This window comes from Mixophyes fleayi, chromosome 10 (genome assembly GCF_038048845.1).
Source record: "Mixophyes fleayi isolate aMixFle1 chromosome 10, aMixFle1.hap1, whole genome shotgun sequence".
NCBI lineage: Eukaryota > Metazoa > Chordata > Amphibia > Anura > Limnodynastidae > Mixophyes > Mixophyes fleayi.
Window position 1 is genome coordinate 103857005 of NC_134411.1, and position 27090 is coordinate 103884094.

Genomic DNA, 27090 nt, shown 5'->3' on the forward strand with positions numbered 1-27090 from the left:
GTGTTATAGGATGGAGATACTGAGGATAACAGGATGTGTATATAGATCAGGTACCTGTGTCAGATTGGTAATGATGTAATTAGTGTGATGTAATGTTGGGTGGTGTTATAGGATGGAGATACTGAGGATAACAGGATGTGTATATAGATCAGGTACCTATGTCAGATTGGTAATGATGTAATTAGTGTGATGTAGTATTAGGTGATGTTATAGGATGGAGATACTGAGGATAACAGGATGTGTATATAGCTCAGGTACCTGTGTCAGATTGGTAATGATGTAATTAGTGTGATGTAGTGTTGGGTGGTGTTATAGGATGGAGATACTGAGGATAACAGGATGTGTATATAGATCAGGTACCTGTGTCAGATTGGTTATGATGTAATTAGTGTGATGTAGTGTTGGGTGATGTTATAGGATGGAGATACTGAGGATAACAGGATGTGTATATAGCTCAGGTACCTGTGTCAGATTGGTAATGATGTAATTAGTGTGATGTAGTGTTGGGTGATGTTATAGGATGGAGATACTGAGGATAACAGGATGTGTATATAGATCAGGTACCTGTGTCAGATTGGTAATGATGTAATTAGTGTGATGTAATGTTGGGTGGTGTTATAGGATGGAGATACTGAGGATAACAGGATGTGTATATAGCTCAGGTACCTGTGTCAGATTGGTAATGATGTAATTAGTGTGATGTAGTGTTGGGTGGTGTTATAGGATGGAGATACTGAGGATAACAGGATGTGTATATAGCTCAGGCACCTGTGTCAGATTGGTAATGATGTAATTAGTGTGATATAGTGTTGGGTGATGTTATAGGATGGAGATACTGAGGATAACAGGATGTGTATATAGATCAGGTACCTGTGTCAGATTGGTAATGATGTAATTAGTGTGATGTAGTGTTGGGTGATGTTATAGGATGGAGATACTGAGGATAACAGGATGTGTATATAGATCAGGTACCTGTGTCAGATTGGTAATGATGTAATTAGTGTGATGTAGTGTTGGGTGATGTTATAGGATGGAGATACTGAGGATAACAGGATGTGTATATAGCTCAGGCACCTGTGTCAGATTGGTAATGATGTAATTAGTGTGATGTAGTATTGGGCGATGTTATAGGATGGAGATACTGAGGATAACAGGATGTGTATATAGCTCAGGTACCTGTGTCAGATTGGTAATGATGTAATTAGTGTGATGTAGTGTTGGGCGATGTTATAGGATGGAGATAATGAGGATAACAGGATGTGTATATAGATCAGGTACCTGTGTCAGATTGGTAATGATGTAATTAGTGTGATGTAGTGTTGGGTGGTGTTATAGGATGGAGATACTGAAGATAACAGGATGTGTATATAGATCAGGTACCTGTGTCAGATTGGTAATGATGTAATTAGTGTGATGTAGTGTTGGGTGATGTTATAGGATGGAGATACTGAGGATAACAGGATGTGTATATAGATCAGGTACCTGTGTCAGATTGGTAATGATGTAATTAGTGTGATGTAATGTTGGGTGATGTTATAGGATGGAGATACTGAGGATAACAGGATGTGTATATAGATCAGGTACCTGTGTCAGATTGGTAATGATGTAATTAGTGTGATGTAATGTTGGGTGGTGTTATAGGATGGAGATACTGAGGATAACAGGATGTGTATATAGATCAGGTACCTATGTCAGATTGGTAATGATGTAATTAGTGTGATGTAGTATTAGGTGATGTTATAGGATGGAGATACTGAGGATAACAGGATGTGTATATAGCTCAGGTACCTGTGTCAGATTGGTAATGATGTAATTAGTGTGATGTAGTGTTGGGGTGGTGTTATAGGATGGAGATACTGAGGATAACAGGATGTGTATATAGATCAGGTACCTGTGTCAGATTGGTTATGATGTAATTAGTGTGATGTAGTGTTGGGTGATGTTATAGGATGGAGATACTGAGGATAACAGGATGTGTATATAGCTCAGGTACCTGTGTCAGATTGGTAATGATGTAATTAGTGTGATGTAGTGTTGGGTGATGTTATAGGATGGAGATACTGAGGATAACAGGATGTGTATATAGATCAGGTACCTGTGTCAGATTGGTAATGATGTAATTAGTGTGATGTAGTGTTGGGTGGTGTTATAGGATGGAGATACTGAGGATAACAGGATGTGTATATAGCTCAGGCACCTGTGTCAGATTGGTAATGATGTAATTAGTGTGATATAGTGTTGGGTGATGTTATAGGATGGAGATACTGAGGATAACAGGATGTGTATATAGCTCAGGTACCTGTGTCAGATTGGTAATGATGTAATTAGTGTGATGTAGTGTTGGGTGATGTTATAGGATGGAGATACTGAGGATAACAGGATGTGTATATAGATCAGGTACCTGTGTCAGATTGGTAATGATGTAATTAGTGTGATGTAGTGTTGGGTGGTGTTATAGGATGGAGATACTGAGGATAACAGGATGTGTATATAGCTCAGGTACCTGTGTCAGATTGGTAATGATGTAATTAGTGTGATGTAGTATTGGGCGATGTTATAGGATGGAGATACTGAGGATAACAGGATGTGTATATAGCTCAGGTACCTGTGTCAGATTGGTAATGATGTAATTAGTGTGATGTAGTGTTGGGCGATGTTATAGGATGGAGATAATGAGGATAACAGGATGTGTATATAGATCAGGTACCTGTGTCAGATTGGTAATGATGTAATTAGTGTGATGTAGTGTTGGGTGGTGTTATAGGATGGAGATACTGAAGATAACAGGATGTGTATATAGATCAGGTACCTGTGTCAGATTGGTAATGATGTAATTAGTGTGATGTAGTGTTGGGTGATGTTATAGGATGGAGATACTGAGGATAACAGGATGTGTATATAGATCAGGTACCTGTGTCAGATTGGTAATGATGTAATTAGTGTGATGTAGTGTTGGGTGATGTTATAGGATGGAGATACTGAGGATAACAGGATGTGTATATAGCTCAGGTACCTGTGTCAGATTGGTAATGATGTAATTAGTGTGATGTAGTGTTGGGTGGTGTTATAGGATGGAGATACTGAGGATAACAGGATGTGTATATAGATCAGGTACCTGTGTCAGATTGGTAATGATGTAATTAGTGTGATGTAGTGTTGGGTGATGTTATAGGATGGAGATACTGAGGATAACAGGATGTGTATATAGATCAGGTACCTGTGTCAGATTGGTAATGATGTAATTAGTGTGATGTAGTATTAGGTGGTGTTATAGGATGGAGATACTGAGGATAACAGGATGTGTATATAGCTCAGGCACCTGTGTCAGATTGGTAATGATGTAATTAGTGTGATGTAGTGTTGGGTGGTGTTATAGGATGGAGATACTGAGGATAACAGGATGTGTATATAGCTCAGGTACCTGTGTCAGATTGGTAATGATGTAATTAGTGTGATGTAGTGTTGGGTGATGTTATAGGATGGAGATACTGAGGATAACAGGATGTGTATAGAGATCAGGTACCTGTGTCAGATTGGTAATGATGTAATTAGTGTGATGTAGTATTAGGTGGTGTTATAGGATGGAGATACTGAGGATAACAGGATGTGTATATAGATCAGGTACCTGTGTCAGATTGGTAATGATGTAATTAGTGTGATGTAGTGTTGGGTGATGTTATAGGATGGAGATACTGAGGATAACAGGATGTGTATATAGCTCAGGTACCTGTGTCAGATTGGTAATGATGTAATTAGTGTGATGTAGTGTTGGGTGATGTTATAGGATGGAGATACTGAGGATAACAGGATGTGTATATAGCTCAGGTACCTGTGTCAGATTGGTAATGATGTAATTAGTGTGATGTAGTGTTGGGTGATGTTATAGGATGGAGATACTGAGGATAACAGGATGTGTATAGAGATCAGGTACCTGTGTCAGATTGGTAATGATGTAATTAGTGTGATGTAGTATTAGGTGATGTTATAGGATGGAGATACTGAGGATAACAGGATGTGTATATAGATCAGGTACCTGTGTCAGATTGGTAATGATGTAATTAGTGTGATGTAATGTTGGGTGGTGTTATAGGATGGAGATACTGAGGATAACAGGATGTGTATATAGATCAGGTACCTGTGTCAGATGGGTAATGATGTAATTAGTGTGATGTAGTGTTGGGTGGTGTTATAGGATGAGATACTGAGGATAACAGGATGTGTATATAGATCAGGTACCTGTGTCAGATTGGTAATGATGTAATTAGTGTGATGTAGTGTTGGGTGATGTTATAGGATGGAGATACTGAGGATAACAGGATGTGTATATAGATCAGGTACCTGTGTCAGATTGGTAATGATGTAATTAGTGTGATGTAGCGTTGGGTGATGTTATAGGATGAGATACTGAGGATAACAGGATGTGTATATAGATCAGGTACCTGTGTCAGATTGGTAATGATGTAATTAGTGTGATGTAGTGTTGGGTGGTGTTATAGGATGGAGATACTGAGGATAACAGGATGTGTATATAGATCAGGTACCTGTGTCAGATTGGTAATGATGTAATTAGTGTGATGTAGTGTTGGGTGGTGTTATAGGATGAGATACTGAGGATAACAGGATGTGTATATAGCTCAGGTACCTGTGTCAGATTGGTAATGATGTAATTAGTGTGATGTAGTATTGGGCGATGTTATAGGATGGAGATACTGAGGATAACAGGATGTGTATATAGATCAGGTACCTGTGTCAGATTGGTAATGATGTAATTAGTGTGATGTAGTGTTGGGTGATGTTATAGGATGGAGATACTGAGGATAACAGGATGTGTATATAGATCAGGTACCTGTGTCAGATTGGTAATGATGTAATTAGTGTGATGTAGTGTTGGGTGGTGTTATAGGATGGAGATACTGAGGATAACAGGATGTGTATAGAGATCAGGTACCTGTGTCAGATTGGTAATGATGTAATTAGTGTGATGTAGTATTAGGTGGTGTTATAGGATGGAGATACTGAGGATAACAGGATGTGTATATAGATCAGGTACCTGTGTCAGATTGGTAATGATGTAATTAGTGTGATGTAGTGTTGGGTGATGTTATAGGATGGGGTTGGTTTGGATTTCTGTGACATCGAGGTGGATCTTGTAGGGATTGTTTGGGTCTTGTTAGAATTCTGCGTTACACTTAGTGCTTTATGATATTGGCTCTGTGTGGAGCCGGTTCTCCTCACCCCGGGGCGTACGCACATACAGCCACATCAGTGTCGCCCATTGCTGAAGGGCATCTGCTCATTGCACAGCCCAGCTCCCACGACGTGGCCCACACCAGCTGTATGGAGGACAGAACGTCACCTTCTGGACACTCGGCATCTACATGAACCATAGTGCCACAAACCCTCCCCAGCACAGTCGCCACCCTCCAGTCTCCAGCGCCATTAATGACACCGATCTCACCTGGGTGTAATGGTGGCAGGTTCTGTGCTCGCTGCACGTGGATGTCGGGAAGTTATAGTCATCTCCTTCATGAAACCAAAGATTAATAACATCAATCAGAGATATGGTTCCAGCTGGAAAACTTTGGATATTCCAACCAATCTGGGGATCATCAGGAGCGTTCTGATGGCAATCCGAGGCAATGGCAGAGGCCCGGGCCCCCAGAGTCTCGCTCCAGTCCTACCAGACAAAACTGAGCTTTAACGCTTAAACTACGTGTACTGCTGAGTACAGGGCGAGGAGAACACATAAAATTTTATGAACTTTGTTTCCAGGTGCGGAGTCGCTGGAGAATCCGCTGAGAGATCTGTCTGAGCCGGGACACTGGTAGTTTGGAAACTAATTGGATGGGAAGAGACAATATAGGGAGAAATACAGGGTCTGATCTCGGGGCGTTACTGACAGTCACTGTGGATCTTGTTGTACGCAGCGTGTGACTGATGAGCGTCCTCTCCTGACATAGACCTTGTTGTCTGGTAAGAGTCACATTTACTATTCTCAGGGGCCACCGCCTGGAGGTCCCTAGGAATCCGTGGTTCCTGCTGCACTGGGGGAGGGGGGGGGTGCACAGATGTGCGATTTTATGGCCCCTCAGAGATAAAAATGAAATTGTTTCTCATCAGACTTTATCCAGGACTGAATCCCACCCAACAGCTGTTTCCCCGTCTCCCACCTACTTGCGCCCAGCTGCTGACACTCACCATTCTTCTCATGTTGGCCCGCAGGGGGGTGCACGTTTCCTCGTAGCTTGTTGTGCAGAGCGACCAACGCAAACCTCTCCGCTCCCCCAGTCCTGAGTAAATACAGAGAGAGACTGTTGTACATTAACCCCATCTTCTGCTAACACCTCACTGTTACCCTCCACCCATCAGAGGCTAAACCGGCTCCGTAACTTTCTGTTGTGCAGAACACTTAGTGACATCAACTCAAAACCGACCCTCAGGAATCGTTCCATCCTTTCCTGAGCCCACGTACCGGGACACTGTGTTCTATTCCTGCCGTGAGCATCTCTAGTTATAAATCTGCACATGGTAAGTGGGACGTATTAGTTGTAACCATCGACACACATCTGACGGTGGGGAACGCAAGTTACTGAACGCCCCTCCTGGTAAGAGTGGGGTTTCGGCTTTAGCTGTGCCAGATATTGCTTTATATAATCACATTAACCCTTTCACACGCTCATCACAAGGAGAATACTGAAATCTAGCATGTAAAACGGGATCTTGCTGTACAATTGTATCTAATTTATTTTTTTAATAGTTTACTTAATTGAGAACTGGAGAGAGAATGGTTTTGCATAACACAGCAGCATTGTCCAAACCTAACTGTAGCCTGTGAGCATCTAGTCCTCAGGACCCACTACCAGTGCAGGATTGCCAGGTGACCAGTGACATAATTATACCACCGCTACACTGTGTCAGGCAGTAATTATTACACCTGTGCTCCAGCAAGGAGATATGGAAACCATGTACTGCTAGGGGGTCCTAAGGACTTGGGCTTAATCAAATATTTGTGCAGTTACAAACACTTAAAACCATTTCAAGGTGCACTTGGCTGCAGAGCTGACGCGTTTCACTTCGTCATGTGTGATACTTAGAGCATTACCACCCCCATGATCTCACGCTTACAGAGTGTGATTTATTATTCACTTCTTTTCATTTTCATTTCTCCTCTTCAGCAAAAATATATAAATCTAAGACAATAAGAATTACACTGACAGAGACAGATCTTTCATAGTGCTCAATGTTCTCAACGGGGATTTCCAGGGATAAATATCTAAAGATAAAACCCGGACTGTCCCTGGAGATATTGAGAAAGGTGATTATAACTCAGCAACTCCAGATTTCAAAACAGTTTTTTACGCAATTTCCTCTGCTAATTGGAAGTTATTACATAAAATTCACAAAAAATCATTTGCAGTGTTTGTAGATTGTGGGTTTGTATGTAAAACAGCCATTTTGAATAACATTTTTAATGTATTATTTGTGGTTTTAAACAAGTAGAACCCCCGCATATAATACTTATCTGGATGTTGTAGCACGAGGCCCCAAGTTTTGTCCCGTGAGGAGATGTGACCGGCTGATATCAGCCGGCTGCTGCGGAACCTCATGGACACATTGTGACAAATCCTGCAACACAGCTGGGGGGTCCTTCCCTTTAAATCCACAAAAGAATGGGTTAAATTTCATCTTAAATGACTGTTTTATAGATGAACCCTACAAGATGTCGCCTAGGACAGGGCCAACAATCTACTGAACTACAAATCATTAATATCAAAGTGAGTAAAGTAACTATGTATAAGTTATATAATGATATATTCTCTGTGCCAGGGAGGACCCAGCATTGTGCCCACTTACCTGGATTCTGTCTGGAATGAATCTCATGATTGGGAAGTTGCTCTGAGGTTTGACTAACGATGGAGCAGAAACACCCAAGAAGAGGTTCCAGGTCTTTATTTTCTGACAGACGCCCCCCACAAGACCCAACATGTCATCTGCTCATGTGTGATGTGTCCCTCTGCTTCCCTGCTGTCTCGTTATTACTGTCTGCTCAGACTCCTCCTCTCCTGTGCCCGGCCCCGGGAGCTCACATCCCACACTCTGGCCCCGGGAGCTCTCATCCCACACTCTGGCCCGGGAGCTCTTATCCCACACAGTGTCCCCCCACCCCAAACACTCTCCGGGAGCTCTCATCTCACGCAGTGTCCCCCCCCATACACACACACACACACACTCTGGCCCCGGGAGCTCTGATTCCCAGGCCATGTCCCCCCACACTCTGGCCCTGGGAGCTCTCATCCCACACCGTGTCCCCCCCACCCACCCCCACACTCTGGCCCTGGGAGCTCTCACCCCACACCGTGTCCCCCCCACCCACCCCCACACTCTGGCCCTGGGAGCTCTCATCCCACACCGTGTCCCCCCACCCACCCCCACACTCTGGCCCTGGGAGCTCTCACCCCACACCGTGTCCCCCCCACCCACCCCCACACTCTGGCCCTGGGAGCTCTCACCCACACCGTGTCCCCCCCACCCACCCCCACACTCTGGCCCTGGGAGCTCTCACCCCACACCGTGTCCCCCCCACCCACCCCCACACTCTGGCCCTGGGAGCTCTCACCCCACACCGTGTCCCCCCCACCCACCCCCACACTCTGGCCTGGGAGCTCTCATCCCACACCGTGTCCCCCCCACCCACCCCCACACTCTGGCCCGGGAGCTCTGATTCCCAGGCCATGTCCCCCCCACCCACCCCCACACTCTGGCCCCGGGAGCTCTGATTCCCAGGCCATGTCCCCCCACACTCTGGCCCTGGGAGCTCTCATCCCACACCGTGTCCCCCCCACCCACCCCCACACTCTGGCCCTGGGAGCTCTCATCCCACACCGTGTCCCCCCACCCACCCCCACACTCTGGCCCTGGGAGCTCTCACCCCACACCGTGTCCCCCCACCCACCCCCACACTCTGGCCCTGGGAGCTCTCATCCCACACGTGTCCCCCCACCCACCCCCACACTCTGGCCCTGGGAGCTCTCATCCCACACCGTGTTCCCCCCACCCACCCCCACACTCTGGCCCTGGGAGCTCTCATCCCACACCGTGTTCCCCCCCCCCCCCCCACACACTCCTGTAATGGGAGTACTCATCCCAGGCCGATTCTACCATCACCTATTGAATAAGGGCAATAGGGCCTAACATACTGTCCCACACTGCTTCTGGTTACACACACCAGCAATCACAGGGTTAACACTAACACCTCAAACTGTTACACAAATGTACACACAGACCCACACTAGGCTTGTTGGTCAAATGTATTCACATCTCACACAAGTCATTCAAAGGGTTAATATGGCCAAGCGATATTCTTCCTAACAGGCTAATGGAAGTATTAGAGAATCAAGGACACAACTTATTACATTTTAGGTGTAATACACAAAGGTACCGGGCATTCAGATATAAACACAAATATATAACAATTGACATTCAAATAATTAATGCATAACAGTTACGAAAACAAATGGGATAAATGTACAGAGAATGAATTTCCATATAATAATCTGTATGCCTGGGGCAGGCAGAAGCGATGACAGAGATGAACAGTCCTTCAATTAGACTGAATCCCAAGAGCTGACAATCTGTCCCCTCGCACACAGGCTTTTTAAGCCAACTGAAATGGGACGGCATTCACAGGGCTGTGTAAATACTAATGTGGGGGGCGGAAATGTCCCCTGGGAGTCAACTATGGTTTGCTCAAAAAGATTCCAAAAGTTCTGACCTAACTTTTCACAGATATATCCCAGAGACATAACTCTCCCGTCAATAAACCGGTCATAACTCCCGCACATATAAATACCAAACATGATGGAAGTACCACAATACCAGATAACATTCCAAAAGACTACGCTTGTTCCCTGTATAGTTGATATCTATAATTCACAACCCTTGTGTGGGTTTCACCCCAGTGTACAGAGTGACACACTCATTCCCCAAATATGAAGGCATGTTCTTTGTAGTTAATATTTCTATATTTTGTATTGGCCTAACCAGTTCTCTTAGCAGATACCTATCCCCAATTTACACCTTTGTGTATACTCTGCCTAATCAGTCTCCTAAATAAGAAACACAGAGTCACTGACTGGCTGTGATCTTACACAATGTCTGCTGACCCTAATCACCTCCCACGGGGCTAACTGACCAAATGTTTGAAGAAAGAAACACTTTGATCTTAGGGTAGGGCATGTACATTTTTTATTTATCAACTATTTTATTTTGGGGCCCTGACATTTAATATTCTATTTAGACCCTCATCCGGACATCGGCTATATAATAATATCAGGACAATATCTAATAGTGGATGTGGATGGCTGATGAAGTGTGACCCGCAGAATGTGAGTACCCCTAAACCTCTCATCCCCTGATTACTTCTAGTGGTGTACAGCGCCATCTAGTGGACACAGCTGGAAGTATTCTATATAACAACCAGTAATATTCACACAAAACACGGGTGACAAATGTATTCTTGTTTATTACTGGAAACAGCGCTGCGTATCTGCCACACGGGGGCAGCGCGATAATGACACAGAGAATAATACTGATAGTCCACCACTGGGGTGAGTAATAGAAAGAGGAGCAGAGGATTAATACAAAGAGCAGATTGTTATCGCGGAAAATGTGACAAAATCATAGAATCACGGACAGTTCATACACACGGCTCCGGCCCACCAGGTGTCTGATATTGGGGGGCTGTGATATTGAGGGGTGGCTTCATGTTATAGGGTGTGTTGGGGGACAAGCGAGTGCTTCATCTTCATTCAGAAAACATTTCTCAGAGCAGATTGGATTCCCCCATAGACATATAACATCTACCCATCACCTGCACACGGTGGAGGCCGACATTTTGTTTGCTAAACCAACATTCATAATAGTGCAACCTCTCCATTCACTGGGAACCAGAAACCTCACATAAGGTGCCTCATGCCTCTGTGATTTCAAGTGTTCCTAGTAAGCCGATAGGCTGCGTTTGCAGAAATACGGATACAGCCTACAAGATGGCCGCCTCCGTGGATAAACCTGTCGCACGTCAGGATTACGGTAACCTGGACAACCAATATGTGTCATAGCAGGAACCCCCCAGTTCTCCGTCTCGGCGGACATGTAAAGATAAAGCACCGACAACTGTGCAGTAATAACTGGTGAAATAACAAACAAATCGTCAGATCAACTTCTCCAGTAATGAGAAATGTCAGTGGAGAATCGGCCGCAGCTTTATCAGTGAACAGGGGGCTATGAGACGACGGGGGTCGGGGTGTCCTGATCACACCCACAGACACCCGCACGGTTCCCTCCACAGGTAAATACCGTGCTGGGAAATTGTATTTTCTGGTAAAGTGCTGAATATCGCCCCAATCTCCACGTCGCCCGCTGCAACTATTATCCCAGCTTAGCAGACGTGGACTAATATCCGGACGAGGAGAAGGACTGGAGTTAGAAGGACAGAATCATCTTGAAGACATTTACATGTGCTCAGATCCGAGGTCAGCATGTGCCCCAAAATATAACCTTCATCTGCTTATAGTACTAAAGACAAGAGCGGGTGCTCAGCCCAGAGCTTTGTGTAGCTACACAACACAAACTACAAATCCAGCGGCAATAACCGGTGAGATGACGGTTCTATAAAAAAATATCACTAGTGCACAAAATACAGAAAGTGTTTAACACGGCCGAGTCCCCGAGCCGAGGGCCCCAGAATCCATTCATAGAAGGAAGCTCCTCCTAGACTAAATACATGATCATTGTACAGACGGTCACCTAACTCCACGTCGCCCCACAGTGGCAGAGCAGATACAGGGGGCCGTATGATTAAGCGAAGCGGCAGAGGAGACGGGTCCAGCAAAGGTTTAATTGTCCTCGATTGTTGGCTAATGCAGGGATGAGGATTGTACAAGAGCAGCTTTATATAGTCCAACAGATTGTCAGGATTGACTCTGCCCGGGGAGCCTGGGTCGCCCTGTGAGGGGCGAGGTGTAGACAGAGCAGATTCTGGAACATATGAATTAATACTAATTATCCGGTGACATCTCAGTGGCTGAGACCCCAATATCAGTGCAAAACAACAATGATCTCGTCCTTGGGGAGACCCCCCGATGTAACACAGCAGGTTAGGAGCAAGAACAGGCAAGACCCAAATTTCACCTGATGAACCAGAACGTGACGTGTAAAAAAGAAAATCATACCGACGACTCCGAAGTCATAAATGTGCCCTTGAAAATCCAGGACTGGCCGTCGGATACAGAATGGCACATTGCTGCTAACCTGATTGGCCAGCAAGTACTGAAGGGGTGTGGCCGCTCCATATGGTGTCCGGAGGGTGGGGGGCTCATGTGCTGCGATACACCTTAATTTTACCCTCTCGGGCAAGTGTGTCAACGATTTGTGCCTCAAAGTCTGCGTCATGCACCCCAGTTTTGCGGAATTCGCCGGCGTAGCGGTTATTTTCCCAGTAGTGATGCCAATTCCCCCGACTGTCTGCTCCAAACCCAAACACATTCACCTGGGTGGAAAGAAGAATAAATACAGGTTAGTGGACAAAGCGCAGAGACCAGTATAGACCAGTCCATGCCACAGACACCCTGCTCACCTCATCACAGACGTGAAGAGCAAAGAAGAGAACCAGCATGCCAGTGGAGGGGTAGCGGCCATGATGCTCCGTCCAGCGGTCATGGATGTACTTGAAGAAAGCCGGGTTGTAGATCTGAACCTACAAATACCACAATAACCAAACATTTGTTGTTACACAATGATACTAAAATACTGAAATGTATGAAAATAAGCATTATTATGGAGAATGCCTCTCAGGTCACAAGAAACATTGCTGAGACACTAGCAGAGACCACAGGTTCCTAGTGACTGGATAGGCTGCACTCTCAGTGATGTCCCTGGTACCTAGTGACTGGATAGGCTGCACTCTCAGTGATGTCACTGGTTCCTAGTGACTGGATAGGCTGCACTCTCAGTGATGTCACTGGTTCCTAGTGACTGGATAGGCTGCACTCTCAGTGATGTCACTGGCTCCTAGTGACTGGATAGGCTGCACTCTCAGTGATGTCACTGGTTCCTAGTGACTGGATAGGCTGCACTCTCAGTGATGTCACTGGCTCCTAGTGACTGGATAGGCTGCACTCTCAGTGATGTCACTGGCTCCTAGTGACTGGATAGGCTGCACTCTCAGTGATGTCACTGGTTCCTAGTGACTGGATAGGCTGCACTCTCAGTGATGTCACTGGTTCCTAGTGACTGGATAGGCTGCACTCTCAGTGATGTCCCTGGTACCTAGTGACTGGATAGGCTGCACTCTCAGTGATGTCACTGGTTCCTAGTGACTGGATAGGCTGCACTCTCAGTGATGTCACTGGTTCCTAGTGACTGGATAGGCTGCACTCTCAGTGATGTCACTGGCTCCTAGTGACTGGATAGGCTGCACTCTCAGTGATGTCACTGGCTCCTAGTGACTGGATAGGCTGCACTCTCAGTGATGTCACTGGTTCCTAGTGACTGGATAGGCTGCACTCTCAGTGATGTCACTGGTTCCTAGTGACTGGATAGGCTGCACTCTCAGTGATGTCACTGGCTCCTAGTGACTGGATAGGCTGCACTCTCAGTGATGTCACTGGCTCCTAGTGACTGGATAGGCTGCACTCTCAGTGATGTCACTGGTTCCTAGTGACTGGATAGGCTGCACTCTCAGTGATGTCACTGGTTCCTAGTGACTGGATAGGCTGCACTCTCAGTGATGTCACTGGCTCCTAGTGACTGGATAGGCTGCACTCTCAGTGACGTCACTGGTTCCTAGTGACTGGATAGGCTGCACTCTCAGTGATGTCACTGGCTCCTAGTGACTGGATAGGCTGCACTCTCAGTGTTGTCACTGGCTCCTAGTGACTGGATAGGCTGCACTCTCAGTGATGTCACTGGCTCCTAGTGACTGGATAGGCTGCACTCTCAGTGACGTCACTGGTTCCTAGTGACTGGATAGGCTGCACTCTCAGTGATGTCACTGGCTCCTAGTGACTGGATAGGCTGCACACTCAGTGACGTCACTGGTTCCTAGTGACTGGATAGGCTGCACTCTCAGTGATGTCACTGGTTCCTAGTGACGGGATAGGCTGCACTCTCAGTGATGCCACTGGTTCCTAGTGACTGGATAGGCTGCACTCTCAGTGATGTCACTGGCTCCTAGTGACTGGATAGGCTGCACTCTCAGTGACGTCACTGGTTCCTAGTGACTGGATAGGCTGCACTCTCAGTGATGTCACTGGCTCCTAGTGACTGGATAGGCTGCACTCTCAGTGACGTCACTGGCTCCTAGTGACTGGATAGGCTGCACTCTCAGTGATGTCACTGGTTCCTAGTGACTGGATAGGCTGCATACTCAGTGATGTCACTGGTTCCTAGTGACTGGATAGGCTGCACTCTCAGTGATGTCACTGGTTCCTACTGACTGGATAGGCTGCACTCTCAGTGATGTCACTGGTTCCTAGTGACTGGATAGGCTGTACTCTCAGTGATGTCACTGGTTCCTAGTGACTGGATAGGCTGCACTCTCAGTGATATTATTCTTAGAGAATAATAGATCAGCACATAAAATGACCGCCTTGTGAAGGCAGTTACTGCTGGAATTAAATCTCACCGAATCAGTCCCTTTACAGTAACATACATCCCAGTTACATACATGTGTTCTCTTGCATTAAATGGGACAGGACAAAGGTCACATTATTCTCAGCCAGCTCAGAGCAAGTTCAAGAAAACACGGTTTTCAGTGGATATACAAAGTCTACACACCCTGACTGACATCGCCGGTGTTTGTGAGATCCAGCCTGAAATAATGTCAGACATTTATCCACCTGTAATGTGGCCTCACAACAACACAATGCAAGTGGAAGACAAATGAAGAAGACTTGAAAATAAAAATAAATAAATGTCCCTGTTGCATAAGTGTGCACACCCTTTCACAATGGGGCTGTACCTGTGTTCAGAGTCCACAAATCACATATCCTGTAGGAAGGTAATTAGCATACACCTGTCAGCAATGAGAGTGATTAACCCCCAATCAGCTCTTCCTGTGTGATTTCCTGCAGCTTCCTGCTGGGACAGTCATGGTCTAAGGAGCTCTGGGATCATCTATGGATCTCAGTGAAAGGTACTATGTCCAGGGCCCCTCACCCCTCACGTGTGGCTGCCGCAGCATCGGGTGGGTTCAGCCCTAGCACTGGTGGATGTAAAGATGTATTAACCGGTATGTTTATTAATTTGAATGTGTGTTTGTACAGTATGGACAGCGACAAAGGGGTTAAGTCCCAACGCTGGCAGTTTAAATATATTTATTTCCATATTGTTTGTGTAGTGATTTATTATGAGACTTTGGAGGCAACTTGGTTCTATAACTGAAGAAAGGAAATCCCATGCTAATTAATTTAGCCTGAATGCGCAGCAGGAGGTCGTTATCCTGTGAGTCCTATTAGGAGAGATAGGGGAACTATCTGAATAATGTAACAGCAAGTAATTTGGGAAATCACAGATTGATGTAAATTTTGTTAAACTTAAATTATGTTAAATCCAAGTTTAGAGAATATATTACATCCTGATGCTAATTATTGACTTTAATATCTCAGACGGTGTTGTGCCAGGTAGGGGTAGAGGGCGTGTTTACCCCCTGCCAACATGTGTGTCCGAAACTGTATATAAAGAGATTTTTTTTAATGTATTTTGTATTTCAACTGTTATTTACCATCTGTACTTCAGTACGATCACTAGTACCGCCAAGTAATGTGTAAAGGTCCTTGTCATGACCCTTTCTGAAGGAAGAGGTCCGGGGTACCAGCCCTAGTGCACTATATGCTGCTGACATGTGAATTGTAATGAATTCTGAGATACATACACATACCTACATAATAAGATATTGTACCTACACACAGAATGTCATCTGTTATATGTACCGTGTGAAAGTTTGTTATTGAAATTATATCATTGTACAAGTACAGATCCTATTTCATACCTAGATATCTGCGTTGCGATTATGAATTTATAATGGCTTGATAATTATATATAGAAATCTGTGTGATACAGTAAATCAGATTAGGCGTGTCATATGAGGGAAGTGTACACGCGTGTGGTGATGTAACGAGTGTATCCAGGAGCAGAATATGACGATAAGGTGTGTGTAACACGGGATCTGTTACAGGTGTGTAGACTTTGTATATCCACTATAAATGCTGGGACAGATCAGAGATACAAGAGGTCCGCACCCCACTTCATATTATATAGTAATCTGACATATAATCACCTTGTCTTTGTCCACACGTAGGAACGCCTTCACTGGGGCATATGTGCTGCAGGGAGAGAGGAAGACAAGTCAGAGGTAGGGACCAACGAGCGCAGAGTCATACGTGACGCACTGACAATAACCAGGGGATCAGGTACTTACAAGCGGATCTGACCGGTGGAGAGGGCGCTGGTGATCCACAGGAGATCCAGAGCTTTAAATGGAACCAGCACAAAGCTGACATTGGCCGCGAGGTTCTTAGCGCTCTCTGGATACATGAAGTGATGAGTGGTTCTAGAGCCGACGTCCTTCTCAAAGCCGAGTGTAGGGGCTTGGTTTATCCTGCGCCAAACAGACCAGAGCGACGTCAGCCGCAGCGCAAATATACAAAACTCACAGGGCGACCAACTACAGCTACGTGGTGATGTATGATGGGACTCCTACCACTCCTCTAACCCAAGTCTTACATCAGGGTCACAATAGTAAAAAGAAACCAACATATATTAAAGCTGGAACATGTAACATCTGCATAGTACCACTTCCTATGTACTGTATACTGGGACATCTACATAGTACCACTTCTCCTCTACTGTATACTGGGATATGTGATATCTGCATAATACCACTTCCTATGTACTGTATACTGGGACATCTACATAGTACCACTTCTCCTGTACTGTATACTGTGACATCTGCACGGTACCACTTCCCTTGTTCTGTATACTGGAATATCTAATAATTGCATAGTACCACTTCTCTCTCTGTATACTGGGATACGTGACACATCCATTCAGTACAGTTTTCATTATTTATCTCCTCCCAAACCTCCTGTCAGTGAGCTGAGGGGTGATATCCTCTCACAGTATATGTGACCTTACAGGGGCTGTGTATGATGTCAGAGAAGGATACAGAGCTGGCGGCACATGACCACCAGGGGGCAGAAGAGTTCTGTATAAACAACAAGCGTGCGGGAGATAAATTGTCAGCAGCTGACGGGCGTGTAAACAAGTGTCACACAGCCGCAATTGTGATAAACAACTTCTGGCTGCATCTGATTACATCAATCACAAGACAACAGTCAGCTGGAGACGCCAAATCCACACGTGGCAGCAACCGGACGTACACACTGAGGTCACATGAGCCAATCGCTGCAGTAAATGTCCGACTATAAATCCTCCAACGCACAGCGACTCTATACATGATATATACTGTGCGCAGCAGGGGCAAGATAAGGAGCTCAATGACCACCCTGGAGAGCAGCTCTATCTCAATGTCCCCAGTTCCCCCGCGACACATGCCCAATGTCCCCCGCGACACACGCCCAATGTCCCCCGCAACAAACACTACAGTCCACGCATCGGTAGTTTTCCATCAGTGGGCACACCTGTGCGCCGTATACACCCAACACATAAGCAGACTCTCTCTTACCTCATGATGAAGCTGTGGCTGTCTATGTCCTTCCCATAGCCGGACCCTCGCAGATTCCCGGAATTACCAACCACAGCGCACCGCTGGCACGCCAGGGCGTCCCGCTGCTTGTACGGGTTCCGACCAGGAATTATCTGGAACAGCTGCGACAAGATCTCCAGAGTGTTGTGGGACCTGAACTGGGGCTGCAGCATCTGTACGGAAGACATTGGAACGTCACTAGCTCCCCAATACTAACATGTTAGGGTCATACTGTGCACCCAACAAAAGTAACCAATCAGCTTTCACCTGTCGGTGTTTAACACCCCTGCAGAGGGCGCCACTCCTAGCATGAAACACAGACACCTCTCATACGACTGTGTGTCTGTAAGCCAGGGGTTAATGTATTCTGAAGCACAGTTATACAAGAGGGTCCTATGACCAGAGGACCAGTAAATTACGGGGGAGGGGGTCACTCCCAGTGCATTACATTTATATAGGCACCAATATGCATCAAATTAATACTTTTTATAATCCATATCTAATCCCTGTATGAAGTGACCTGTCCTTCCAGTCAGTGTACTATGATGTTTCAGTTTTTATTTCTCAGAAAACTGTTTTGCAACTGTATTTACACGTCATTTTGTTATTTATTTAAATACAATAAGTATTGAGATTGTTCAAAATATTAAACTACAATTAATAACGTTCTGTCTTTGTGTTCTTACACAATTTACGTGTCAGGTTTGATTGTTGTAACGCTACATTTAAGGCAGATAACTGTCAGCTGTACAATAACTCAGATTACATTGGGTGGAGATGGTGTTTTGAGATAAGTCAGGGAGTAACCGAAGACTTCCTCAGAGTGTCCGCTGTGGAACCAAATCTTAGTGGTGACAGTACTAGATTGTTAACAGTGACCGCGAGATATCCTTTTAGGGGAGTTTAATCACTTTTAGACTGGCCAGGTGGTTTTGCTCCGATTAACCCTTTGACGCCCATGTTACACATGCTCGAGAAAGTTGTCGCGATACCGCATTCGAGTAAGATTCCCCAGTCTAATGCTTGTCTAGTCGAACTATCTATATCTCGTCCTAGACGTCGTCGTTCTAATCTTTGTGAAAAGCTGCAGATATTGTGGCTCTATTTACATCACATACATAGATATCTGGGCAATTCTCCTTTGTAATTAATAAGTTCTGTGGAAATCTGTTCTCCTGGGATAAACCCGAGAGACTGCCCTCAGCTCAGACGTGGCACAGTGCCCCTCACAGCTGGTACAGCACCTGAACCAGCGCAGAACGTTACCAGTAGTTTATCCCCGATAACACAGCTCTTCCCCAGCACACAACAGGAACATTACAGGAACTCACCATCCACCAGTGCTGGACATCCGGAGGTAACTCCTGGTTCTCCAGCATCCACACAGGAGAGATGGTCACATCATAGTGGCTATCAAACCAGGCAGATGAACCAGGCTGCCGCAGGCAGCGGCGGCAAGAGCAGTCCTTTGGTAGACGAGGAGGAGGGGGGTGATGTCTGACCCCAGGATATCCGGGCACAAGCCGGACAGGGAGCCCCTCTGCCGATGCCCATCCTGCCAGCTCGGCATATACCGGAGCCTCTGTCCCGTTGTGAGAAAAGGTGAAGAGAAGGGACATGATGAAGAGAAGGATAAAGGTGCTGAAGATACATATCCGTAAGGAGCACCTCATCCTGATGCCCACCCTGAAGCGGTCCTTAATAGGGGACCCGGACAGCGAGTCCAACCTCTCCACAGCATGGACCTCCACCCTGGCACTGCTACGAGTCCTGGAGGAGACTTGAGTGAGCTTCAGGGAATGGCCCCAGGGTCTGCAGACTACCAGACGATGTCATCTATCTCACCATATAACCCACCGACACTCCTGGTCCTTTCATCCTCCGAGCGTTACACAACCAATCACTGGGCTGTCGTCGGATCACCTTACACTGGAAGTGGAGATCACCTGAAAAGAGAGAGATGCACTGAACAAAAGGTGACACTTACAGTAATTAAAACCTGTTTAGTGGCGAACACCTGTAATGCCACCCGGGCACCTTCCTCCGATGCTGCCCCAGTAACCTCACATCTTACACTGTTACACACAGCACAGGACTCGCTGCATCGCTCAGACAGAGAAAAGTGATACGGAGTTTCTGGCTGTGTGATAAGGAGGTCACATGTAATCCTCCACCCCCCACCACACGCCCTAGAATAATACGGTGATCAGATCAGCAGCAGCCTGGAATACCCCTGAACATCTGCCTGAGGGGGAGGCAGCAGTACATGAGCAGAGGGCAGGTCGGGTGAACATACATGGCTTGTACTGACTTCCTCTTTGTTGTGTTTGGGGATGAACAGCCTCCAAAAGCAGAAAGGAGTTACAAGGTGTCCCTCACATGTATGTGGGATGGATTGCACTAACTGCACACAGTGGAAGCAATGTTCAGGTTATCAGCAATGTCACCAGCTCCTGATGAATGGATAGGTTGAGTTCCCAGGAATACACCACAGCGGGCACAGTGACTGGTAGAAATTCCACTACAAAACACTTCCAAAATGCTGTTTGCAAAGGACGGGCAGACGGGGCGCATAGAGGAGGTGGTTTTGGGAACAGACGGATGAGATTGGACAATGGATTCTCACTTCTGGAGGGAGATAAAATCCCGATCTGCTCCCAGTTCAGTATGAAGCCAGTAAGAACGTATAACTTTGGGGGTCATCGTGTCAGATACATATGATACCATTCACTATGTGCAAACATAATTAACCTCGGGTCTGTGTGCCCTTAGTAAGGAAATTAGATTGTAAGCTCTTCTGGGCCAGCAATGGAATAAAACACGTCTATTTGTACAGCTATAAAACAGCGGCTCTTTAAGATTAAAAGGATAATAAGCAAAATTACTCTTGGTAAACATCTCTGATTGTCAATGTTTTCTCTTCCTGGCTTCCACCTTGCTTTCCAGCCAGGTCTTTATATCAGGAATACGTTCTATTCGTTGTCATAGGATGTTTTATCCAGAGAGCAGTTTTGTGTCATATCTCACTGTGCTGAAAATGTAAAACATTGCTGAGAGGCAGAGAGGCAGCCAGAGAAAAAGCAACGTATTTAGTAAAATGTGCAGAGGAAACGTACGAGTCAATATAGTGTTTTATAAAGGATGACATTTCCTACAAGACCTACTGATGGTGCGGGTAATGCTGTGGGCACAAACGTTCTCCCCCTTCCCTAAAAGTTAATAAATAAATAATGAATAAATCCTCATATTTTAGCAATACTGAGCCCACTACTCTATGTGTGACCCCTCTCGCCTCCTCCTTCATCCTACCTCATGTCAACCAATATAACGTACAATGAGAGATCCCTAATTAATATGTGGGGTATTATGATATTGCAGATACTAATCACTTCCATGTATGAAAGAAAATAAAATCTTCAGTCCTCATTTCCTGTCGTAATATGCAAATCAGAAATTTGCATTATAGCAACGATTTACATATGTTCTGTAGGACAAGAATCCTCTATATATCTAGTCACAATGTTTCGTATTACACAGCTGCATTATAAACCATAACGTCTGATACAGAGGAACTTTTATTGGTAATATTTCCATAATGGCCCCAGCGATTAGGATCATCCTTATACACTGAAAGTCATGTGCGCCCGCTGTTTGCCATATACAATATTGTGACCAATAGGCAGGATACATATTGGGCACATCGGTGGGAAAGTAATATCAGGCGTTTCCGAAGTCTTTTAACTGAAGTGTACACATAAGGCAGAAACGTTGTGGGTGCAACCAACATTCATGAGAATGCAGCCTATCCACTCACCTAGTGATGTCACTGGTTCCTAGTGACTGGATAGGCTGCACTCTCAGTGATGTCACTGGCTCCCAGTTACTGGATAGGCTGCACTCTCAGTGATGTCACTGGCTCCCAGTTACTGGATAGGCTGCACTCTCAGTGATGTCACTGGTTCCTAGTTATTGGATAGGCTGCATTCTCTCTGTATTGGTTCAGTGCACAAAGTGGCTGTCTCCACTATATAACAGGTGCATTTTAAAGTCACTCCTGAAATTGTTAAACTCTGGGTAACTAAAGTATTTATTCCAAGAATTAAAAAAAATGAAATGTATTAACAGAAATAAAAGACTGAAATCTACACAGCATACGGTTAAATACAGGAGTGAATATATATAACCAACTGAGGGGTGTCAGTGTATCATCATTTGCGCCCCTTGTTTTATTCTAGGATCCTCACAATCCCCCTCCCCCCTTCAACCCCACAGACAGTTGAGCAATAACTGCAAGGCGGGGTCTAGTGCGCTGGTCTGGGGTCCGGAGGGATATTAAACTAGCAGAAGTCACCACAAGCAGCAGATTTACATCTGGAAATGATAAAACCTCTATCTCGTTGTGTAACTGTGGGAAAGACGATTACAGTACTCGTTTTAGTTCATTCTCCAGGCATTGAAATGTTACACAGCACACACAACATGGAGGTTACTGGACTACACTCTAACTCCAGCAGGCAGAGTGGGACTGACATTCAGCCACACATATTACTCTGCACCATCACCTCTGGATTCCTCACACACCGCAATAATCATAGGCAAAGACAAGCGCCAACAGCCGCACAGACATGGGTTACCAACTGTGGGAGCAATAAACGCCTCACACGGTGAAACCAAGGCTCCCGTTTTCCAAGAACTTCCCCCGCCATGTGCACAGTTGTACAGTATCATTGTCCCTCTTATTCCTACGTCACTCGGCTGTGACCAGGATGGATTTGGTGATCTAGTGAACACTTCTATCATCAGCAATGACTGAGGTAGAGAACTACATTTACAATCATACATTGCAGTATCTGTCTCGCCCCCAGGTGCCTGCAATTAGTGTTAGTGATGTGCAAGCCGGGATCAACAGCTGCGGAGAAGGTAACACAAAATGAAGTATTAAGTGGAGATTAATTCATTGATTGAATATTACTCCACAGGATGCCAGGCATTGCTGCACATTCTGAACCAGAGCATACAGCGCTGACCTCGGATACACCCCAGGTCAGTCACTCCGATCTGACCTCCGAAACTTCTCCTGCGCTGCACCCCACTTATGGAACTCCCAACCCCTCATGGTCAGACTCTCCCCTAATCTTCAATCTTTCAAGAGCTCTTCAACCCCCCCCTCTTCACTATAGGCTATCCTACCCCCACGTGTGTCCCACTGGCTCCTAAAGCCTTTACTTTCCCCTTCCCTATAGATAGCAAGCTTTCACGAACCGGACCCTCTACCCTATGTCTCATATCGGCACCACCTTCGTCTCTCTCGTACGTACTTCTTATGTTTATTTGGTAGGATTTTAAATACGGACTGCTCTGAAAACTGCCCTGGATTGTGATCACTTATACTGGTGTCTACACAAGTCTGACGTTCACATGAGAAGACGGGTTATCAGAGAGTATGCACCAGAAAACCGCATGTACGACTTTCTATCAGTCTGCTCCAGCGCTCCTACTGAGAGACCAGCTGATGTGTCCGAGCACTGAGCTGGGCGATCCCACTGGCTGCAGCGTTTTCTCGGAGGGACTCTGAGTAAAGTACTGGGGGTAAATGTATTCATTTGCGAATCTTGGAAATTGAAATTTTAAATTTGCCCGGCAAAGTCACTGAATATCGGATATGTGTTTATAGGGAAGTTTTGCCTTTAAACACACTGCAGAGTTAAATTTGCCAAGTCGCCAAACATCTGCAATTTGCTAGAATCACAGATTAATACATTTACCCCCTGGGGTGAGACTTGTCTCTTTACTCTGATTTGATAAAGCTCAGCCTGACCACGTCTCAATAACCCGTCACTACGCCAAAGGCCAGCCAGGAGTCCATCATTTCCTGAAAATTCCTTTTTTTTCCTGTTACAATATCCCAGAATTTCTATAAACATGGAGAATCTCAAACAGAAAGCTGAACTATTCAGCATATTCCAACAAGTATTTACAGGCTACTAAATCCTGGGGGCTGGGAGGGCACAGGAGACGCTGCTGGTAGTCGCTGCATTAAATCTGAAGCACATGGGTCCTAATGCTGCAGACACACAACCCATCCACCCCCATCTATCGGGAGATTATCATCCGGCCGCAGGACCAGACACAAGGAGAGGGTCTGAATAAGCAGCGGCCTTTGTTGCAGAGACCATTGGCTGTGATGACGGCCCCGCAGCCAGAAATACAAGCAGTCAGTGATTTATCACATAGCTGTAGGGTGAGAATAGGACAAGTGGCTGCAAGAGCCGTCACCATCATATTCACAAAACTGATCATTTTGTGCAAACGGCTTGTGTCACATAAGAGCTTTCTGTGTGTGTTTTACGCCTATATCAAGCATGAAAACCAACGTGTTTTATACATTATTTCCTTATACAAACTGCAGTGTTACTATCGTGTTTCCTCGCACTGCAAACGTGTGTTAAGCACAGGGGGCTGGAGATTCATTAATGGGCGTAAATGCCGACACGTGCCATATTTTGCGTTAAAAAAAATATATATATATTGCACTGCGCATGCCCAAAATAGGACCATACGACCGAGAACGTAGCAACGTCCAATCATGAAGCACAAGGGACCCTACTACAGCCTATGATTTCAGGGGCGGAACAGGGCGGGTACTGGGCGTATGCACGCAGTCAGTGTACAGTAAGGTGGTGCCAAGCTTAAGTGCGCCCAACAGTGCCCGATTCAAGCTTTGGCATCTCTAAGGTGATTTTCTGCCGTATCACTGGCACCAGCTACAGGTCAGGTGTAAGTGCTGATTACTAGTGATGACGGCTGTGTATACAGCTAGGACATGTGTCTGTATCACCAGCTACAGGGCAGGTGTAAGTGCTGATTACTAGTGATGACGGCTGTGTATACAGCTAGAACATGTGTCTGTATCACCAGCTACAGGGCAGGTGTAAGTGCTGATTACTAGTGATGACGGCTGTGTATACAGCTAGAACATGTGTCTGTATCAGCAGCTACAGGGCAGGTGTAAGTGCTGATTACTAGTGATGACGGCTGTGTATACAGCTAGAACATGTGTCTGTATCAGCAGCTACAGGTCAGGTGTAAGTGCTGATTACTAGTGATGACGGCTGTGTATACAGCTAGGACATGTGTCTGTATCAGCAGCTACAGGGCAGGTGTAAGTGCTGATTACTAGTGATGACAGCTGTGTATACAGCTAGAACATGTGTTTGTAATCAGGAGCAACTGTAATAATGTATTTTATGTACAGTAGACATTAATAACATCCGGATAAATGTATTTTATTGGAGGGAAACGGGTGACATTAATGGAATATTTTTTTTCTGTGTGTTCCTTTGTGATTTTATATCCCACATGTGTATTGGACGTATTCTGCGTAGACCCGTATTCATCACTAGACGTATCGTCACATCTGTTCCTGGCTGAATACGAACGTGCGTATACCTGATGTGCATTTGTTTAAAATAAATAATCCGCACATTACGTTCGTCTTGCGTCCTTTGATGAATGAGGCCACATTGTTTATCGGTGGGAATCGCAGCATTAGAAGTTGTTCAGTTACTAGTTTATTAATGCACGGAAAGAGTATCGTTCACAAGAGCTATGGGAAGAACACGACTGGAAACATGAAATGACAGCAGAAGAGATAAAATCTTGTCCTTATATCTCACATTACAACGCACAGTAAAAAACGGTTATGAACCCTCCAGAGTTTTTCTGCCACTTGTTTTAAAAGTCTTGTGGGATGAGAAAAGTGTTATTACCTACGACAATGTCTCATACAATCCTCCGCCTCTGGGAAGACTATTAAACAAAGCAGCGAATATGTATTGCTGTAATAACAGAAGAAAGTCATACAAAAGATTTATCTTTTTAGTAAATTTTTATTTTTATTTTTGTTTAATTTTATTTATTGTTTTATTAGCGGAACTGACAGCCAATCTCGTCTTCCAGTTCCACTGCGTGCGTGTACCGGATCTGTTGTGACAAATCGGTGAGATAAATATGACGGGGCGTTAAGGGTTGCTTGGTAAATTGCGCCGATAAGCGTTTTTATCGCTGGGAGAAGAAAAAAGCAATGCGGCACAGTTGGAGACGGCGTATCGGGGGACAGGGCATCAGAGGTGGAAACTCCAAGCAATACTAGGCTATAAGGGAGATTCCACCCTGAACATAACTTTGGATGGTGATTGCGGTGTTAAGCCAAGATGTAAAGTTTTACTTATTTACCACCACCCCCCCACCATCTTGCCTGCAGATGTTCAGCGTTACCCCGCGTCAGGCAGCCTGTGTGGTTGTCAATGCCCCTCCCATATAAACATCCACAATAACTTTATGAGCGACGTACAGCGCAAATCACTGAGTACAGTTACTGCAGCCGGACAACAGATTTTCCCTGTTACACCAACTCCTTCCTCCTTACATGAGGCCTGGTACAGAGCCAAGGAATGAGCTTATGTAGAGGGGCTCTGCAGGGTCACTCTGTGGAATCCTGTGCTGGGTGTACAGATTACTCCAACAAGGAAACAAGATATAAATGTGCTGAACGCGCGGTTATGTCACTTTCCTGCCCGCGTGGGCGCCTATAACGCCTAGTCATTTCCTTCCTTTCACAGTTGTACCAGTAACCAACATCAACCCAGAATCCACTGTATTAACGACAAGTACTCTGCTTACACACAGGTGCCCGCATAGTATAAACACGGATATCTATACAAGTTGGCATGACCCTGGGAGCCACCATCAGTGTCTTAAACAACATTTACCACCCCAGACAAATCTATTTCACAGTATTTGTTTGCAGTTTAGAACATCCAATGTCATCATTCACTTCTGTCTGCAACTCAGCCGCCTGTACACACCAGTCCGCATAGCGAGCCCCATTTACACAGCGCAAAATGGCCACAGCGGAACCACAAAATCCTCTTTGGAGGACGCAGACACCAGAGCACACAGTTTTACAGTGCAAGATGGCAGCAGGAGTGGAGCTTTGCACCGGCTGCTGGGCAGAGACAGCGTTTCCTTGACAAGCGCAGTGCGCTTAATTGGGTGGCGCAGCACAAAAATAACATTTCAACTTGTGGAGAAAGATTATTTAAATGAGATAAAGGGCTGGAAAGGACGTTGCTGTTTACAGACGTTCAATTCCACAAAATGGGCTTTAATTTCCACCGCTCTGAAGGTGCAGAGATCGGGAACATTTAGAACTGGACGCGTCTCGTGGCTTCCAGTAAAGCGCACTGCCGGCAACTTACTAAAACACAAAATTACCCCATGTAACAAACATTTCTACGTTAATCCCATCACGGTCATGATTAATG

General features: G+C 45.4%; 2 protein-coding genes across 4 annotated transcripts in view; both read right to left on the minus strand.

The window, feature by feature from the left end:
• LOC142104620 (C-type lectin domain family 18 member A-like) overlaps positions 1-7794 on the minus strand; it is a 30069-nt gene extending 22275 nt beyond the window's left edge. Inside the window, 4 exon segments of the mRNA XM_075189400.1 lie at positions 5236-5333; positions 5459-5677; positions 6199-6216; positions 6218-7794. Coding sequence (XP_075045501.1) covers positions 5236-5333; positions 5459-5677; positions 6199-6216; positions 6218-6331 — 449 coding nt within the window. The 5' untranslated portion in view covers positions 6332-7794.
• A 2708-nt stretch (positions 7795-10502) lies between these two features.
• Positions 10503-27090, minus strand: part of ST3GAL2 (ST3 beta-galactoside alpha-2,3-sialyltransferase 2) — a 39136-nt gene continuing 22548 nt past the window's right edge. For 2 of the 3 annotated variants that reach the window (XM_075189403.1, XM_075189402.1), the window contains exons 2-7: positions 19096-19710; positions 17744-17937; positions 16478-16657; positions 16337-16382; positions 12635-12754; positions 10503-12547 (exon numbers count right to left, since the gene is read on the minus strand). In XM_075189403.1, the coding sequence (XP_075045504.1) occupies positions 12374-12547; positions 12635-12754; positions 16337-16382; positions 16478-16657; positions 17744-17937; positions 19096-19437 (1056 nt within the window). In that variant the 5' untranslated portion in view covers positions 19438-19710 and the 3' untranslated portion in view covers positions 10503-12373. Of the gene's footprint in view, positions 12548-12634; positions 12755-16336; positions 16383-16477; positions 16658-17743; positions 17938-19095; positions 19711-19838; positions 19875-27090 lie in introns of those variants that run through there. The other variant, XM_075189404.1, reaches the window with a different exon arrangement.